Source organism: Diuraphis noxia, unplaced genomic scaffold (assembly GCF_037042655.1).
Source record: "Diuraphis noxia isolate RWA-SAM2 unplaced genomic scaffold, SU_Dnox_SAM2 contig0004, whole genome shotgun sequence".
Taxonomy (NCBI): domain Eukaryota; kingdom Metazoa; phylum Arthropoda; class Insecta; order Hemiptera; family Aphididae; genus Diuraphis; species Diuraphis noxia.
This window is the reverse complement of record NW_028301714.1, coordinates 16701105-16723098: the sequence shown is the minus strand read 5'-3', so window position 1 is coordinate 16723098 and position 21994 is coordinate 16701105. Positions and strand designations below refer to the sequence as shown.

General features: G+C 27.5%; 1 protein-coding gene across 3 annotated transcripts in view; it reads right to left on the bottom strand.

The window, feature by feature from the left end:
- The window catches only part of CARPA (Carbonic anhydrase-related protein A), a 112380-nt gene that overhangs the window by 51079 nt on the left and 39307 nt on the right, over positions 1 to 21994 (bottom strand). For all 3 annotated transcript variants that reach the window (XM_089226702.1, XM_089226703.1, XM_089226704.1), the window contains exons 4-5: positions 16405 to 16541; positions 15565 to 15756 (exon numbers count right to left, since the gene is read on the bottom strand). In XM_089226702.1, the coding sequence (XP_089082828.1) occupies positions 15565 to 15756; positions 16405 to 16541 (329 nt within the window). The remainder of the gene's footprint in view (positions 1 to 15564; positions 15757 to 16404; positions 16542 to 21994) is intronic.

Below are 21994 nucleotides of genomic sequence, written 5' to 3'. Positions count from 1 at the left end.
ACATGTATTTTACTTTTTAATTTAATTTAATTTTTTGATAAAAAAGTTTTTTAATTTTAATTTTTCAAAAAAATAAAGGCACATTGAGTTTATTTTGCTGAAAATATTGACCTTTCAATATTTTATTTTCATTAATTTCATGTTTTTTATAATTGTTTTTTACTTAATGGAGAAAACGTGAAAAACTGGTTTTTATCCGGGAAGCGAGTCAGCCTCTACGAATAATGGGTACATCCTCACGGGACACTCTGTATATATATCTATATTATGCTGTACAAAATTCACGTATATTAATCTCAGCATTCTCACTCATATATAACTTACACGAAATGTATGTTTTTGTCTACTTTCGTACACATAACTCTGAGTATAATTAAAAAAGAAAACAATTAAATACGGATTACTGCAGTTCAATTCTTCAATATAACAGTATTTAATAAATATTAAATACTAAATATTATAAACGTTTAATATATAAGCAGTAGCTAAATTGAATAGTCACTATTAAATAGGTACTTACGATATTATTATGTTTCTATATAACACAATTTGTACAGCTCATTATTTTATTAGATTATACATATAGTTTTTTTGTGAAAACTCAATGAAAGATGTCACCGAAAATATATAACTGTATGCTTGTGACAATAATAATCACAACTTTATTACATTTATTAAAATCCGCTTAAATATACAAATATCATTAAGAATAACATCAGAAGAATAAGAATATTGAATTGGTTATATTACTATTAATGAGTACATATAAATTATTCACGATTTCTAGAAACATTTATAAAAAATTGAAGTTGTACATTTCATGAGAAAGGAAAACAGAGCTACGGCTACAATGCCACATAATATTATTTTCTCATTGTAAATCAATATTGTTGAAATGTTGAATGTCACAATGTTCGAATAGTTTTTTGTCGTTACTATGCTGTTCGAATCTATTTCAAATTCAAGAGGGCTAAACAATGATACAGACGAATTTGCATAGTCGTATAAATCTAGTGAACACGTATTTTTTTGAATACTAAAATTTTTATTTTTTAATGCAATTCTTATCCGTTGTAGATCTATTTACATGATCAGTTGTATATTTTTAAAACATTTTTTTTTTAACGAGCACGTGCACTTTTCAAAAAGTTAACACGCATAAGTAATTTACCATTCAAACAAAAACTCGTATAGATATTTAAAAACTAGAGATTATCTTCTTTATAGAATTGAAAGTTAACTGTTAGCTTACAGCTAAAAGACGTATGCTTCATAATGTTCGATTTTTAGATCTTTTGAAAAAATGTGAATATGTCTTGACTATAAGTTTATGGTAGAATAAGATTTTTTCCGAAAATCGTGTTTAACGTTTGCTAAAAGAACACATATACTCAAAGAGCACTATTAGAGCACCATTAGGTTCAATGGCTGTCAAAGAGTAACCGGAACTGTTTACCCGGCTGGAAAAGGTAAGATCCTTTTTTTCATTGCCTCCATTAAATGCGTTTTTTTAAAAGTCTTACTTCCGAAAATGTTACTAAAACACTTGTGAAAACTCTACACCGCATTACATGATAGTCAAAGAGAACTATTTGCATTCACAATAATTATAATTACGATTTATATAGTCTGAATCACATGCCTGAAGTGTAAATAAATTACTAATCGATCAGATAGACAAACTTTTGTAAACAAAAAGGGGTACTCAAATTTACATGGAAATCATAACATAACCGATCAAACCTAGTGCAAGAAATATGGTGTATTTAAATAACACAATATTCTTTGGCTGGAAAAAAAATCGCGTGTCAATCCAAAATGATTTTTCCAAGTAAACGGAAATTTACACAGCATACGATAATTATATATGGCAAATTGACAACTTTATATTTATTTTACCAAAGAAATGACTAAATTTATTTTCATTTTTCCAGATAAGTACAATATATATATATTATATAAGTTTATATAGTTTAATGGTTTCTTAAACTATTGTAATTTCGTTTCCTTGGACATTTCTTTCAAAAGTCAACTATACCGTACGTGGAACGTCTACATCATCAATGCAATATTATTATTGTTGATTACGGCCGGTTGACACAGACACACACAGCTTTCACGAAGAAAAAAACAATTAACCAGTTAAATACAATTGTACACGAAATTTTCAAAAATGTAATAGTTGAAAATAATATTATGTCACTAGTCACGACATTATTTTACCTACCTAGTTACAATACTGCGTGGTAAGTAACAGTTATTTGTTCCTAAAAGAAACTACCTATACAAGATGCGTAATATGTACCTAGAACCTACTAACCTAACATGTTAGGTTTGTAAATGTATATTTTTAAATATAAATATGCTAGATACTGTAAAAAAGCTTTACAATAAAACTAGATTAAATACCACGTAAAAAAAAGTAATTAGTGTGTGACGGTTAGCAAACTCAAAAATGGCATATAATACCATTATATTATTTTACTCGTTGTTCGCATACATTCGAAACAACCGACTTCGTCGTACCAGTATATAAGGTACAACGGGTAGGTTATGGTATAGGTAATGGTTTTTTATAAGCTATCATGTTTTTTTTCCTCCGGCATTTTACTTGGCAGTTGACTATGGGCTACCCCGCTCGTGCGTCAGTTATCGTCGATCTAATCACTATAATATAATATATTTATATATACGGCTGGTGGTCACACAAATACACACTCACATGCACACTCGCGGTAATGGAGTGGGAAAAGAATCAACTCTCCGCTTCATTCTATATCATCGGTTCTGCCACCCGCCCATCTGTCATTCGCGTCTCGGCTACGTCGGCCTTTTGCGGCTTTTTTTCGTCTCCTCCGCACCACACAACGATCCATTCGTCTATCGCCCAAGTGCCTATTTCAGTTGTACGCCCACATACACACACACACGAGCTATAGCGTATATTCCTATTCCTTGGGGGGATTATTTTTTTAAAAAGCATTCGATTCGCCTCCAAGGGGGGTTTAAACGCGACAAGCAGCGGCGGCGGTACTCATCTCCATTTCGAGATTGAAATCGAAACCCAGCGGATTATAGCCTTTTGACAGCGCGGTAAACGCTTGCATGCGGATTCTTTCTGGGTGGTATTTGCAAGAGACGACGTACCACCACGCCGGACGAAAGAGGAAGGATGAGCATGTTTTGAAACGGCAATGGTATTGATACGGCGGTGGAGGGTGAAAGCGAAAAGATAAACACACTACACTGAATATAACATTATGCACGACGATCGTGCTAGTTAAATAGACGTTCTCCGGCGTGATATCCACATCATAATATTATATTTATATAAAGTCTATACTCTGCATCAGTGTATTTCTACAACGAATGTCACCATCAGGATAAACATAAAATATACCACGGTTGAGTGGCCCTAAATTAACATTTTCTTTAAAATTGTTTATTCAATAAATTAAATTATTTATTACTAAGAATTGTATTATTTTTCACGGTGTCTCTTGAATAGTCTACGTGCAAAATCTTACTTAGCATTATTTTTTTAACTCATCTTGGATCATGGGAAATAAGTGTAGATTTTTTCTGTCAGTTATGATACAATTGCTTACTTACTTTACTTGGTTATTAAACTTATAATTCCTCGTTTAATTACATAATGTAATTAACTTAATTTGTTTAATTGTTTGAATATAAAATATTTTTTTGTAACGAAATAAAATTATTACATTTAATTTATAAAACCGTCTATCTACGTTTGTATAAAATGTAATCTTCTAATTATTTAAGATCCTGTCTATGCTACTATAGCAACTAACTATTTTATACAACGGTATTATATTATAATGTAAACCATTTACCTGCGAGCTTACTTCACCATAAGCATATGTGTAATATACATATCATAATGTTTGTAGTTTAAACCTACCTGTTTGCTCGAGTTGTTCTGTTTTTATAATACATTATCGTTCTGCTTTAAACGCAATCCATTACGCGACATTTCGATACAGAAAAACGTCGAACTTTCACGAAAATGTATTATCATGATCTACTATAACGGGATATACTATACATTTGATAGTACCAATGGCAGTTGTTACTAAAATATAAATAATATATAATGTATAGATTAATACTCAATATTTTATATGTACACACGTTTCGCACGACTCGTAAAAACTTAACTTATACGAAACTTTTGGTTGATAATAGAATGTATAAAGAAAAATAATAATGTTGAAAACCTATTTCATATATATCTGATGGCATCTATAGTCGTAAACCTAACGTAAGTACCTATCAAAAAATAATAAAAGGACATTATCACGTATATGCCCAAAGAGAGAATAATTTGACGATCTATCGGGCACACTTTAATTACTCTAGCCCAGGCCCACTCATTCACTACACCAAATATATTATTTTCTTACTATGTATTAAAAAAATTATTTATGTATAAATTATTCTAAAAAATGTATTGACTTAATCTTAAAAAGATTAATTTATGATTAAATAAGTACTTAAAAAATGAAATATATATAACCCTAAAACAGGATACAACTATGGAATTTTTTTATAATATGCATGCATTCGATAGTTATTCATTTATATGTATAGCAGTGTTGGTGATTCTTGAATATGAAAACCAAAATAATAGCACAACATCAGTGAAGCAATCTACATACGTGCCTGCTTAGCACTTGCTAAGTTAAAGTAAATATAAGTTTTTTAAATAAACTAGAGTATAAGAATAAATTAAAATTCTGTATGTGTGTTTCAATGTTTGGCAATAAAAAAATTTGGAATTATTTATTTTTTCCGGGAGGGGTGCTGGGGAAATGCCAAAAACGAAAAAACTGATTTTTCAAGTATAACGGGTCTCGCACAAATTCTGGAAATAGCCGCGAAATTTCACACTAATGGCGGCGCATTAATGTTTGACCGAAAAAAAATGTTTAATTTAAAAAAAGGGGAGCTGGCAAAATGTTCGTTATTATTTTATATAATGTAAGTAATTGTATTTTTCTAAGCTGTACAATCAAAGTTAATATTCAATATTAATACTAATGTTAACAAACGATTTGATCAATACGGAAAATAAATAAAATAAAATTATAATAGACACATTAAGAGCACTCGTAATCAAACATCATAGTGAAATGTTCAAAACCGTAAAATATTTTTACCAAAATCAAAATTACTGACAAACGTTTGATTAAGAATGAAATTTCATATATTTTATATTATATTTATATGAATGTATATAATATTATATAATATACTATTATAATGTATAGATATTTCAGTTAATTAAAACAGAGTACCTTTCTCAATCGAAGAGTAAAGCAAATATAATTATCAGGTAAATTATCAAATATACGACCCTTACCATTATCCTAACAATCTTCACTGTGCCTCAGTATACCCTAAACCGAGCACATCGACCGATAATTGTAATCATCATCTAATATCGCTATAATAACACTATAAACTTAACGGGCACTTAAATCCCAATGTAAATAACATGTATAAAAACAATTTCCTCAGTTAATTACGTATCTAAAGAATATAGATGGTAGTTATTATAATAACGTGTTCATATATAGGACATGCCTACCTAACCTATTTAAATTATTTTGTGAAACAGTGAATATATATTATTTTAATATAAATTTTTTTTTTAATTATCCCGTGGCAACTAAGGCCATTGGGAAGGGGATAGTACTGTAGTTTTTATGGAACGGTAGGTTGGTTTTACACGTTGTTGAGAGTTTTGGCAGAATTTCTATTGGGGCACCCGTAGGTTTCTACGATGCCCCGGAGTGGGGGATGCCGGCACTTGTTCTCCGGACACCGTGACTTGCCCGGAGAAAAATGCCGCCCGATGTTCGAGGATCGAACCCGGTCCGGCTGAGCCACAGCCGCCGCGTTAGACCACTCGGCCACCTCGTCCCCCTTTTTAATATAAATTATAAGACTTTAAATCACTATCTAAGATTATTAATTAACTATCAGTATCTGAAAAGGTAGCGTAATATGATAAAACTATTAGAAGAAAAAATACGATAGTATCATAATAAAACATAAATCTACTATTATAGATATTAAGTGTTTTTTTTTCATAAAAAAATTCTATATTATGTTATCTGTAACATTGCTGAACAACTAAACAATAAGCCTAATTTATAAAATAGTAAAAAACAGACAGACGAAACTGAGGGAATAGGCCTCCCATCGAAGGTACTTCAATAGATGTTTAGTTAGAATAAAATAGTATAACAACATTTATAAGTGATGACATAATATGTACACTATATTTGTTATTTAAATTCATGTATTTTTATGAATCAGAAGATATTATAGAATTTATTTCTAAAAATCTTTTTTTTTGTAAATTAAAATATTTTTATTATGCTCTATTTACGTATTATATTAGTTTGTGTGTATGATTACTAATTCAGTTAATCATTATCTCAAATAATATAATTAGTTCATTATATTGCATAAATGTATAATATGATCAAATGTTATATTCTACAAAAAGCCAATTATTTACACATAAAAAATTTCAATCAATTGGTGTAAAAACGTCAATTCTCAAAACATTTCTTGCTGGTGTTTTTTGCAATGGCAAAAAACGTGGTTAGCGTGGAAAACGTGGTTGTTTAATTCGAATAAATTTAAAAAAAACTACAATTTTATTTAGACGAATCAAATCAAAATGCACATTTTTAATAATCATATAAAATTTTTTTAGTCAAAAACATAATATTGTATTTCAAAATGGTAAACTATATAATCGCTGTCAACGTTTTCTAAATAAAATAACACTAATTCATAAGTCGTCTCCTCACTCAAACGATTAGTTTATTATAAAATAAATTCTGTATATCAGTATATTTTTATCTGTAACTCAAACTCAATTAAATCAATTGTCCCGTATACTTTACATTGGTTGGCCGGCGTGTTGTATAGGCAATACCGATACAACTGCGTGTACGTCATATTAACGGTATTCTGGACTTTTCTCGACAAGCAAATCCAACATCTTTTTTGATTTAAAAGTATGCTACAACGGAGTGACTGTTAGTTATAGGGTCAATCGATTTAAAGGATTCTTTTATTTTTATAATATTTTTAAATTTGATGTTCAATTAATCGTGTAATAAATAATATTATTTCAAATCTTTGAACTACATTACAAACAGTTACTATTATTATTCGTTTTCCTAAACACTTGAAACTCACAATCACTGTAATAAATATGAAATTTGATAAATAAAATATAAATTGAAATGTATGTAATCATAATATATACTATTTAAACTATGTTATTAATGGCTGTGATATTTTCAATGGTTTTATTAATTTCTGAATAAGTAAAAAAAAGTCAAAATACTTGTAATTTAATTAAGTGTTTTAGAATTATACATATGAAACGATTTTAAAATTTCTTTGTACGAGTAGGTACTCTAACTATTTATAAAAAAATAAACAAAAACTATAATTAACATATATTTAACAAATGTGCTTTATAATATCAATTACTTATTCAAAATCGAATCATTAATTTATAGTTTTATTGTTTATATTAAAATTGGACCTAAATTACATAATACAGTATTATACATTTATAAATGATTTGCTTTGTAAAAATGTATTACAAAAGTATATAATTTATTCTATATTAAGCTAAGTTTCTCAGTCTAATGTTCCATTTTTTAAACGCTATTTAGAATATTTTAATTATTTTGACAACATCACGCATCTTCGACCGGTTAAGATAAAACTGTCACTGGGACAGAGCATCGTTAACATTTTGTCCCTCAAAAAGATATCATTTTACATTCAATTTATATTTGTGTTTAAATCGCATTAAAATGAGTTTTCACCGAAGTTGATTTATTGCTAATGGCATTTTATTTTTTTCTTATTATTATTTTATACGCATTCTGTTTACTTTAATGGTTCTTAGATGCACACCATCGTCATTCTTTATCGTTTCCATTTTTAATGGTAATAGAAGAAGTCAATTTAACTGGTCTATAAAAAAATATATATATATAAGTATATAAGAAACAGAAGAAAAAACGAAGGGTAACCCGATTAGAAGTTTACGAAGTGCTGATAAGCCAGTGCTGACAGTGATAAAGTGGTTTCAAGTGATTTATCAAGGATCCGAATTAATTAACGTATAACGCCCTATCGATTAGCATCGTCAATGACAAGGAGACCCAAGACGGTTACGTAATCTATTTATACCTGGAAATTATTTTGGTTTTATTTTAGACGTTTTTATTGAGACAATGCCATCTTGAACTATTAATGATACGAGAATTAACGAAGACTTTATGTAGATTATAATATTGTTCTAGCACAAATAATCAATATAAACTTGTATTGGTTTACGTGAGTATTATTATACATCAGGTATAATATGTCATCAAGACATTATTTTATCATTTAATTAGAACTAAATCAATTTAGTTGCAATTGAAAAGAAATTAGACTTATTAAATTATAACTGAGATTATTTAGGTTAAACATATAATATTATGTATACTAACTGGTTTTAATTCACCATTATAAAATAGCAGTTTGTTATGTTGTAAGTCAATTTTACACGAATTAGAAATATTGATTATGAGTGAAACTTGACTTATTTTAATATATTTATAATTGTTTTGGTTTTAATTATAATTCTTTAGTATAATATTAATTAATGATTAAGTATTTTTGCTTGTATAATATGATTATAGTGTTTAACAATTTTTTATATTTACCAAAATTCATAAAACTATCTAAATAATATAGAGTATCGTTTACCATAAAAAGTATAGTCCATCGTGAGTGATTTTTTTAATTCAGTTTAAGAGGTATGTATTTTAATTTAAGAAAACATATTATTTATTTTTCACTAAGTTAATTTTATTTTGAATTTTTATTTCAACGAGTAGGTTGTTAAAAGTTGGTTGACATAATTTTTTTAAAACAGAATTGCGAACATTATGTATTATCAGATATTATAAAAAAAAAAAAATATATTTAATCCAATTTACATTGGCAATGATGGCATAATATTAAGTGTCAGTTCTTACATTCATTTTTTATTTAAAAAAATTACTAAGTGTATTACTTTCTATCATATTGCTTGTAAAATAGATGTCTCAATGAATGAAAATTGACATTGTGTAATAATATGTGTCTTGTTGTTCAGATATAAAAAAATATATATATTTATTTTTGCATTTTCTTTGTTACAACTAAAGACCGAGTTGTTTTATTCCATTTGGAAACCTATCCCATCATATAAATAACTTTTAGAATTGTGTATGTAACCAAAAATAACTTGGACAGACGACTAACGACATTCATTTGCCAACTATGTACGAATAAAAGTACATTTATTTATGTAAAAGAAAAAAAAGCACAAAGGAAAAATTTGACATATTATATTTTTTTAAACACTTATGGTTGTATTAAAAAAAAGGTAAGCAATATCGTTATGTGTTTGCTGAATCAGACACAATGAAAATTATGCGTTTATATACACAGGTATTTGATATTAATAATTGCCATCGTTATGAGAAAATTGTTTTCCGTTTTGTCTGTAGTTGTCTGCTCAGTGATAATGATAACTAACAATGTCGTTTTCAATGAAACAGGCACATATTATAGTGTATGCATAATGAGACATATCTTTGTCATTTTATATGCAATTGTACACTTTGTTCCATAAAAATGACTTACAAGCTACAATTTACTTTTGCTGGGTATCGTAAAAATACCAACGGCTATTCGTTTAGAGTAGAGATATATCCTATATTCATGATACGTTTGTATTCAAATGCATTAAATAGCGATTTCGAAATAGGTTCACTAATTTCAGAGCTAAAGAATGAAAAATAATCTTCAACTATTGCAGTATCTACAGTAAATATAAACACGTATTATACATAATATATACCTAACCTATGTATATTTTTTATTTTTTTTTTTTGAGCGAAACTAAAACTACTTACATGGAATATATTAGCAAAAAATATTTTGTATACATTTGTATACATTTTAAGATAAATATGAAAATTTCCTAACGTATAAAACGTAAAATAACGATTGATGAACAATTTAAACAAAAAGTGCACGTTATGAATAAACTGGTAACAATTAATATTAACTGACATTATTAATTAATCACACGCTTTTTGTGTCGTTCTAAATTTTAATTTTAATTTGTTTTTCTATAATTTTAGGTTCTGATAATTAAATATCATACAGTTACTGTCGTCACTAAATACCATGTAGGTACGTATCTCTTAAAGGAAATTAATGTATACTTACATACAATGTTTCAGACTTATAGATTATCATTTATTTAGTTTTAAATTTTCTTCCATATTGATTTTATATCGTTATTGTAACCCGAGGGAAGCTTGCCGTTTAAATCCTAACGACTCAGTTTACCTTTTTTCTGTTTTCGTTATTTATACAGCTATATTATTTCAAATTTATCACTTAAAGACAACCGGAAAAGAAATTACCACTTCATTAAAATAAACATCCCACAATGTAAATCAATAACCATAATATTTATGTATACAATTATATTAATGACTCACAAACGAGTACATTTTAAACTTCTGCAAATAAATTTATAAACAAAATACGAACAAAATAATCGTCTTTTAACAAATAAATTAACATGATTTATACATATTATATATATTATATACATATTATATATGTATATATCCAGTTTAATATAATTATAGCGGTTTACAAAATAAACGTATAATGGTATATTGTGCTCAATAACGCAATGTTGTTGGATGCATCTTTTAGAAATAATTAGACATACCTAACTATTTGGAATGTTATTATAGTACCAAATACAGATCTATATATGTTTGAATACATATTTTTCCAATAACGTGTCCGTATAAATTGTGATGTTCTAAATCTCGTAATAAAAAAAAATTGTATTTCCAAATAACAATATGTTTGTTATTTTAAAAGGTGATACAATAAACACAGGCGTCATTTGGAGAAATCATTGTACGAAAACACTCATAAGAATGAAACTAACTATCTATGTCGATGTAGCTTTTCTTAATAAAAACTAAATTATCGAATAAAATCATACACCAATGTATCGATTATATGGTGAACGAATAACGATACAATAAGTACCTATTTAATTTTTTTTGTTTCATTCTTATTTAAAAGTATTATGTTTATTTAAATTAAAATGATAAAATAACTATATAATTTATACTTAACGCGAATGATGAAAAGGAAAATATTCATAAAAATAGTTTATCAACAGAGAAAAATTCATTTTTTTTAAATCTGGTTTATAACACAGTGAAAAGAATTGTGTAGGTAGTGCAAAATAAAATAAGGAACGTTATATTATATACAGACTTGGTATCATATTATTTTTCATATTTTATTCTTCATCTTTAAAAATACCTATACTAAATAAACCTAGGAATAAATTCGGCATGCAGAAGCAAATTACCATCATCAAAATATTGTTGTATACAGTAATAACGTACAATATGACAATTGTAGATGCATTAAATAATAAAGAAACAACTAACGGTTTTAAAAATAAAACTTGAAATTAGTCGATATGTTCATACAATCGTTGAAAATCTAATTGCATATTAAGAGTTTGATAAAAATATAATTAGATCAATTGTGTTTAAAAGTAACTATAATTATCAAAGAAGCAAAACATATTAAACAGGTATATCGACATAAATCGAAGGGATGCTTGGCAGTCTAAGTCCTTCCCCCCACTCACATCAATGTTAAAAATTTTAATCTCCTCCCTGAAATTGTAAAATATTTCACCAAATTTCCAATTTTCATACTTAATAAAGTCATTGAACATAATATAAAAGTTAATCATTTTTAAGAAAATTATACTTACAGATAAAAAAGTTTGGAGGTGTTTTTAGTGCACATTGCCTAACAATTGTATTAAATGCCATACGATTTCATTTAATACGCATGTATTAAATTATTATTATAGGTATATGTGGGTTTATTATCGTGAAATACCATATTATTATGTTTATTTTACTCAAACTCATCATTATTTTGAAAATTGGATTCCACAATACGTTTTCTCATGTAGCTTTTATATTGTTCAGATTTTACGATATACGGAAACAACATTCCACATGGTGGTAATGCGTTCCACATAGAAATTGAATTTATACAAGTTCCGGCACGACTATTGGAAAATTATTCAAATGTGACAGAATATTCGATGAAGGGAGAAACGCATTCGAACGATTATGTACGTAAACAGATCTATACGGCATATTTTGACGAATTTCCGCGTAAAATTAAATTCAGGAAGTTAAAATAAAACGAACGATCTATCATTACACCATTTCTATATACACGATCATGACATCAAGATCGAATCACTTGTAGTTTTGAAATACTACAAATTTATAACTCAACCATTTCCCGGTTAATAAATTATCTATTTCGAAAGCTATAGATACATTTGAAGTATTGGGATGCGTAATGAACTGGTCGGATTAAACAATAACACATTATATGCGTGCCTGAGGTAAGACATACGTTATAAGTTTTTTTTCAATCAAAACCGCTTACATAGGTACTGAAAACTTTTGAAACAGAACTGTAATATATTTGGAATAGCGTTAGGCACAACAAACATTGAGTCTTGGACAAACATTATCAAACGGATACGAATCTAGAAATTGGTATTAACAAAGATATATATGAAAAAAATCATGTTAATAATGAATTTAAGAAGAAAAAAATGACGAAAATGGATACCAATAAATTGATCTATAAAAATTTAAAATCATATTTTTAATTTTAGAGTATAATATTATATAATATAGGTACTAAAATAATATGTTCCATACATTATTATTTTTTTTTTTAGGAACCAGAAAGTAATAATAAATGGAAAATACTAGGTAGCGAATGACTATAAAAAAAGTTAACATATTGTAGTGAAATTTAGGGACTCTAAGACATACACTTCATTTATGAAAAACTCAGAACCCTTAAATGTTTATTAATTACCTACTTTAAAAGTTTCAATAGTTTTGAAATATGAACCGGTATTTCTATTGTACGTAAATTTAATATCTTCCAGTTAATTTAAAAAATAATACGCTAATTTTCTGTAAAAAGTGTTTAAAAAAAAAGAAGTTAAAAAAGTTTTTAAAAAAGTGGAAAATAATATTATCTGTGTATACTAAATTTTTTTATTAGATAAAATTTACTATAAACAGATAAAAACCGATATTGGATACCGGTTAAAACAGTTGAAACTCGAAATAGATTTCGAAACAGAAAACGAAATCAGAAAATAATATTTTCGTTTTCAAGCACTATCCTTATCTAGAATATTGTATTAATAAAGTATAGCTAACTGTATTTAAAATTACCTACGTAAAAACAAATTTAATGCATCTTTTTATCGAGACGTATTTTTTTAGTTTTGTCCTCAGATTTTTTTTCCGATTGACGTTGTTATCGTTGGTATATGGTGTATAAATAACCCTTACATTTACTAGAAATAGTAAAGTATGAAAATATTATTTTTTATTTTGGTGCATGGTGGTAGACGGTAGTACATAACTTTATATAATAAATACGCAGCTAATTTGCTTGTATATATACTCAACTTTTAATGAGCATCTAATGTAATAAAATTTAAACAGAAAATTGTAAAAACCTATTTACACAATAATATATTTTGTTTATCTAGACAAGTTTTATACCTGGAGTTAATAAATTATCAGCACACGGTGTCCTTTTTTAATTATATATATATATATATATATTATGTGCGTTGGTTATTTGAATTTCTTTTACCCTTTTTTTTTGTTGAGTAGAATAACTTTTTCGCACCAAACAACTTCCATGAACTTTTGAAATTACGTAAAATTTTATCGAAAGATGCAAATTATCGTGTTCAACCTTGGAGGTAACATATAGGGAAAAAATCGGAGAACATATAATTTTAATTTTTTTTTTCGTTTATCTAATTAACTCGATTTTGAAATAATACAAAATAAACAATTTTGTTCAAGAAATAATAATTAACATATTAGTTGATCCAGAAGAATACCTAAATCCAAATACCGTATACATTACCTAAGTACATTTTCTGGGATTCAATCAATTGCATTCGACTTTATTCCAAGAGAGACATTTAAAAAATAATGAAACAAATAAAACGACAACACTATTCAAAAGTAAACAATGTAAAAGCGATTTATCATTGTATTGTAGCAAGAACTAATAAAGTGACCAATGAAACACAGTATTGTCGACTATCTTAAATTAAGATTCGTATCAAATTAATTAATTATCTTGGAGTTTTATTTTGAAGACATAAAAAAATAATTTTAGTAATAATAAGTAAAAGCAAAGGAATAAAAATAAATAAAAATAATAAGTGTGGAAAATAGATGGACCTTACTTACAACTCTAAACTTTATTACTTAAACATAATTAATTCGAGATGTCATATTTTTTTAAATATAAGGTTGAAGGTTCTGTGTGACATATACAACGTAGTGCGCCGTGCGTCGTGCGTCGTCACACGATTGTCACACGATAAATGCATAACGGATAGCTATATTAATCACGGCTTATGTGTCTTAAAGCTTAAATAATACATTTTAAAAAAAAAACTCCTTGAAAAGTTAAAAAAAAAATGTATGAAACGTTTAGTGCTAGTATACAGAAAAATATATAAGATGTATTAAACACGTTAAACACATATTTTCTTTCCACTCGTCAATTAAAATTGATCCAACCAGAAAATTATAATATTTTTGTGCAATAAAATATTTGATTCACTTAACATAGTAAAAAAATAATAATATTCATTCGTTTGATGAATACGAAATTATTTTTTTCTAATTATTTTATGTATATTATATATAGTAGGTAGCTGTTCTGAATCCTCTATTTCGTATCCTTTTATCGAGCGATCAAATACTTAAACACTTATAAAATACTGTATGAAATACACTTATATGATTGTTTAAACTATGTCGTATAAATATTTACGACGAGTGCTTAAAATAATGCGATGAAAGTAGTTTCAATTTGACCAACGAGTTTCAAAACCATTTTAAGTAGGTACAAGGCTGATGTAAAATATATAATATGCATGTACAAAAAGTTTCAAATTATTATTAAATAAAGTATTATAAATTTAACATTAGTCATTTCATTTTATAATTTGTAATATTAATGATTATTAGTCTCGATTCAGATTTCTCTCAAGTGCTATTCTTTTGATTATAATTCATTTTTTTTATTATTATTTTAGATATTGCGAAACTTATAAAACAATTTATACGCGCAATTGTCGCTAATTTAAGCATATTTTTCCGTCAAAAATAATTTTTACCACAAAATATTAAACCTCATACCACCGTAAAACTTAAATCAACTTCATTTTGCTTGTGATATATAATAATAATTTAGTTTATGTATTGTTACGCCACGGTTTATTCGAAAAAAATATGTAGTAACATAAATACTTACTTCAGCCGGAAACGAGTAACCCTGGATTTTATGTTCGGACCCGAGATTGTTATCGGTGCCAAAGTGTATGTAGAACTCTTGAAATTGATAACGATAAGTCAGTGGACCTTCAGTGATGTTCAAAACGTATTTCGACTCTTTATCCACTCTGAATACCAAAGACTGTCCAGTATTTTCGATTGTTCCACTGACCTATCATGTCAAACAGATTAATTATATAGTGAACAACGAACGTTGTTATTCAAATAAAATATATCCAACAGAAAATGATTGATTAAATATTTTTACTTCTTTTATGAGCGTGAAAGCGAGTGCATCCACCAGCTAAACTATCATAATATATTATGATTTTTGAGAATTTAATTTTAAAAAGTACCTGATAATTCCAATTGTTATCAGTAGAAATGTTATTGTTTATTTAAACGAGTTGTTTGTGTGTGTACGTGCGCACGTGGGTAGAAAAAAATACCAAAGAGAGCAAAATTAATGTAGTCGGCCGAGTTATCAAGACATTATAATATTATACTCTGACATAATATTGCTTTCCGTTTCAAAATCCATTTTTCATAAAAAAAATAATAATAATGATACGCGTCAGAATATCGTATGCAGCATATACCATATTATATAAATAATATGTATATATAATATATGTGAAATGTGTACAACTTGAAAATCCTGATTCCAGACAGATTTTATTATTTTTCCGTCAATCCTTGCATAATATTCGGGGATATATATTTATATATAAAAAGAATTCTACTGAATATGATATTGCCGTTAAATTGGGCGTGGTAGCTACAAAAACATGATGGCTGTAATATATACATATACTCTCACTTTGTCTTTATCGATGTGAAGATTTTTCAAAAATGGATCAAACAGCAGTTTATCCGGATCAATATCAATCGGAGATTGTCGTTTGCCAATTGAGCATAACTTCCACAGTGGGTTTAGAACACCCCAATATTTTGGCCCTGAAAAAATACATAAGTTTTAAGTAGGTATACACGCTACACAGTATGTGTTCGAATATAATTGTGATATTCTAGTGACACCACTTAAGTACAGCTAAGGGTCGTCCACCTAAAAATTAACTATACAACTATACAATATCAGATTATAATTTTTAACGTTGTAACTTATAAGTTTACACGAGGATATTATAGTATATTGTTTCATAATCGTAATTGCATATTCGTATAGTAACATAATTATTCTTTTTAAATCATTAACATTTATGATATTTTAAAAATATACCTGTAATTTTAAGTTTAAATGCGTTTGTATTATATTTTACTAAATCTTTTATGCTTTAGATACTTTGTATTATGTATAAAATGTATCTAACCAAGTCTTATAAAAACGAATACTTAACTTAAGTTCAGTTGCCACCTATGCAATAACATCCAACTCACTAATAAATATTCTATTACGTTGTTCGGAACTTTACCGTACTTGTATCTTTAAGAGCATCAGTGTTTTTGAAACTAAAATCTACAAACTCGACCCAGTAAACATTTTCTTAAACAATAACGTTCAACAAAATATTAGTATAGTATGAACTGTACTTTTTAATATTTCAGGTGATTTATCAAAATAATAATAATATAAATATTAATATATATAATAAAGTAAGACTGATTGTTTTATTCTAAATTATTACGAAAAAAATCTCATTAATTTTCATAAAATAATTTTAGGTAAGTTAACGAAAAAATAAACGCTATTCGCGAGTCTTTTAACTTCCACCGAAAACCCATTTCCGTGACTGCGAAACAAAAGCTTAACATAGTTGTTTTGAAATTACGCGTCAACATTAATTCACGTTTATTTATATTGTTCTCCTTTGTGTAAAGTCTAATATGACGAAACATGATCTACTATTCATTAAAGTACACTGGTGATACTCTCAATATAACATTAAATTAGCAATACGATATTATCCAAAGAAATTTTCACATTATTCACAAAATAATTTTTCTAATAATAATAGGGTTATATTTTTTTGTAAAATTAATAGATAAGTAGTAAAAATCAATTATTATTTATTATTACTATTTATCACTAGGTATTTATTAATGACTAAATATGATTCAGCACAGGCACACAACAATAAAAAATATGAATAAAACTAGTTTACAAATTAATTCGAAAAACATTACATTTGATTATTATTTTATTTTTTTTCTAATTTTAGTACATTCATTATATGTATAAATGATGGTAATGTTTTTTTTTTTTTTTTTAATTTGGAACTTGAGTAGAAAAACCACACATTCAATCAATTAATCAGTATCAACAATCCTGAATTTAAAACCTCAGTAATTAAAATTAAATATAAATTATATTTATTGATACTCTACAATAATAGTAGGTATATGTGTTATTTAACGTTGTTTAAAAATGTAGAAAAACGAATGGCCTAAGCTACTAGAATTGAATTAGACCAATAAAATAAATATTTGATATATTATATTTGGTACCATGTAGAAACGTAAAATTGACATTAACGTGTATATACTATTCAATTATTATTAATTATTATATAATTGTCAAGTGAATTTACGCAAGTTAAATTTGATTATTTTGTTGTCTACCAAAAAAATATATTAAAAGTAAAATGTATATTTTAGATCCATTAGCGAAGGGATGAATTTATAGCTTTTACGACGATGTGTGTGTTTTTAAGTGTGTCTTAGGATAATTTTTATAAAAGAAAAATATCTTCTACTTGACAATTCAAATTTTCTAGTAGGAACTCTAATCTTGTTGATATTTTTGGGTAGTCGAAATAAATAAAAATTTCTGTCCAAGTACTTTTCAAAATAATCAACATCTGCAGATTACTGCTTGCAATGACCATTATAGAATCGTTAATTAAATATTCCTGTTAATAGATTAATTGGAGCATGCATAAACAAATACAGTGACAATGATATAATAAAACATAATTTACATTGATTAGGTAGGTAGTCATTGTATAATAAATAAATAATTAATCATTAAATGATTTATAAAACTATTAGAAGAATTTAAAAAAATCAGTTTCAGAACGTTTAGAATATTATGTTACTATTACCACATAATATGATTACGTAAATTAATAACAATAACGTCTTTGTCAACCTTCAGAATTCTACAATAATATAAATTTTTTATTGAAATTTTAGTATTTTAATAAATAAATAAAGTCTGTATGTCTGTATTGAACCAAATAACATACAATTTGACTTGAATTGTAGTTTAAATCCCTAAGTTAATAATTACATTTTGATGGTTTTATGACTTATGTACAACCATTAATTGATCATAAATAATGTGCACAAATAATTATAAGCCTGATCAAAATGAAGATTATTTTGTTTTTAGTACAATTATTTTTTTTTTTCAATGGTTTTAATTTCGAAATATAAGTGCGTACAGCATTAAATGTGCGAAAATTGTTTTATTGCTAATATAAAGAGAAATGGTTAAAACAACTTCGTAAATAAAATTAAAACTTTGAGTAATACGCAAAATGCATTAAATACAGTTGGTGCTAGACTGTTGCAATTCAAATAAAAAATTAAAATTGGTTATGCACTGTCAAAAAATATAGTATGAACATTAAAAACTTATCTCTTCGTTATTTGATGTCATTGTTAGATAACATTTTAGAAAAAACAATTTAATTTTATAAAAATTTTTCCTTTTTCCAATCACGGTATAAATTTTAATTTCATACTTTGCAAGAAAAATATTGTTCTGAGTACTTTGATACGATATAAAAATGAAATTAGTACGAGTATCTGGGTAATATTATTATTTATAACTTTTTACTTATAAGTATGTTTAGTTAATTACAGATTGTATATTTTAACATTTCTAAATAAAAAAAAAAAGTGTATAAAATTTAAATGAACAGAGTAGTAGACGAACCTATTGTGGAGTACTCCTGCAGTGACACGATTAAAATGAAAAAGATACGTAACACTAAAAAATATAAAATATAATTATTTCTCAAAAATGATATAAAGAAATATGTTCAAAAGAGTTAAAACAAATTTTAAATATTAAATGGAGACACTTGAACGGATCCCTTGTTATTAAGATATTCTACTGTAAAGTTCTGGGTAGTGTTTATAAAAGTGATTTTAACATAATTAAAACAATTTAAATTATTTAAGAAAAAACAAACACGAAAGCCAATACTGATAGAGAAGAACGACAGTGTCTCGCATTAAAAAGCAATATACCGACCGCGGTCATTTATAGAATCGCATGAATAAACTGACGATAATCTTATATAATAAAATAATAATAATAAAACGTTATACGCTGGGGTAATCTGATGGTTCGGAAAATCTCGAGTTTGATCATCGGTGTACCTATAGCTATGCACTATCAGTGCTGTACTAAATCGCTGTGCGGTCGTGGACGTGACGTACGACGAACCCTCGGTACCGTGAAATTGAATTGGTCTGTTTATGTATAATCTATATACATATATTTAAATATATTACACACACACGTTCGACCCCCCCCTCGCTCGTCACGTCAAACCTTATATCCGTGTCCGCTTGAAGCACGCTGACGACGCGACGCCAGTACGACTATATAATATATATACGTAAATATACGTAATCCACCTGCAAACCCTGCACCTGCTTCTCCTATACACCGACACCAATTCCATCGTGCTCACTCGCACTCACCGTCTCGATCCCCATCTATGCATCGTACGACTCACATAAATATATTATAATATGTTCAAATAAAGACCTCGTTCGTACAAAGGGTTAAACGCGTATAATAATACGGCGTGCGTGTTTCGGACGCGGGCTCGTGACGGCCGTTCGATTCCCAGCGTGCTGCCGAAGACCGACTTTCAAGCCCACCGGCCCGATCGAATCACAGTCACCCCTCGTTCCAACCATTGAATACCTCTACGACTAACAATATAATAATTTATCGACGTTTAGTGTCTGTGATGAGGGGTGACTGTTTCAGTTTTTATTTTCTATTATGATAATTTTATTCGCTGTCGTTTTTGCGACCACGACCTTCCGTGGTGAATCAGAAACGTCGTCTTTGCAAGTTATCATGGTGTAGATAGTAAACTATCAAGCCTTCTACAGTGGCGACTTACTGACAATAAGACTTGACTTTAGCGTAAATATAAATTATAATACATACGCTATCGGTGAGGTTATTCATTAAATATCAATACCACAGCATTCAACCAATGCTCACCACCATTTTTTCTATTATCATTCCTTATTAAAATTCTAATTTTTGAAATTTTTGAAAATAATTATACTAAATAGTACCTTATTTTCGATTACTTGGCGGTACAAAAAGTTATTTTTCAAACGAAAATCATCCGTTTTTATGACTAATTTATTAAACCCATGATTTTATAAATATATATTTATTGTGTCTATGAATCAAAATCATTACGTTTACTTACCATTTTTTTTAAATTTGCTGAAGTACAACGGATAGTTGTTCATGATAACAGGTTTTGAAAATATTAAGGCTATTATAATTAAAAAATTATAATATGTAAACACCATATGAATAAAATAAGTACTTGGCTAAATATTACATATATTTTACATGCTATGCAAAATCATTATTAATTGCTATTATTCTTAGTACATAAATTTTAATATCTCAGAAACTACTCGTTCAATGTCGTTTAGATACATAAAAAAATACGTACTTATCATTTATTAACATCGCATAGATTGTATCTATTTGAAAAAAGGGAAAGATTGTACTGTCACAAAACACTATCCTTAAACGGTAAAAAATAAAAATAAATCAAAAATATTGGATAACAATATAGCACTTAAGGTATTTGAAATTTATATAACATAAAAATACATTAAGCGGTTAAAAAAGTAAAAACAATGGAATGTTTGGCAATACATATTATATAATATATTCAAACTTTAATGTATGTATATATTGTATATGTTTATTTTACTCCCCTTTGAAGTTCTGTTTAAGACCAACTGTGTGATGGGTGAAATTATTTTTACTTAAAAGGTATACGAATACCACGAACGGGGGTGTGTGAAAATTATTTTTGTAATCCTTGGACCAAATGCTACATCTACATCACTGGACACGCACATATCTGATTCAAATATCTTCAACAAATATAATACACTAAAATTATAATAAAAAGGTTACTTGGGAGAATTTCGGAGTAGATACGAGTAATAACGATAGCCACACGCTACGCGATGTGAATCGTTCTCGTACGAACGATTCGGAACGGTCTCTGAATGTCAAAATGTATACAAATCGACTATTAAGAAATTATTACTATCGTGGTTGGTTTACAAAAGATTCGTTTTATATTCAACCAGACGGTTTATATTATTACGTTACGCTATGTTTGAACTCGAATCGTATTCAAAAACAAAACGAATATTAC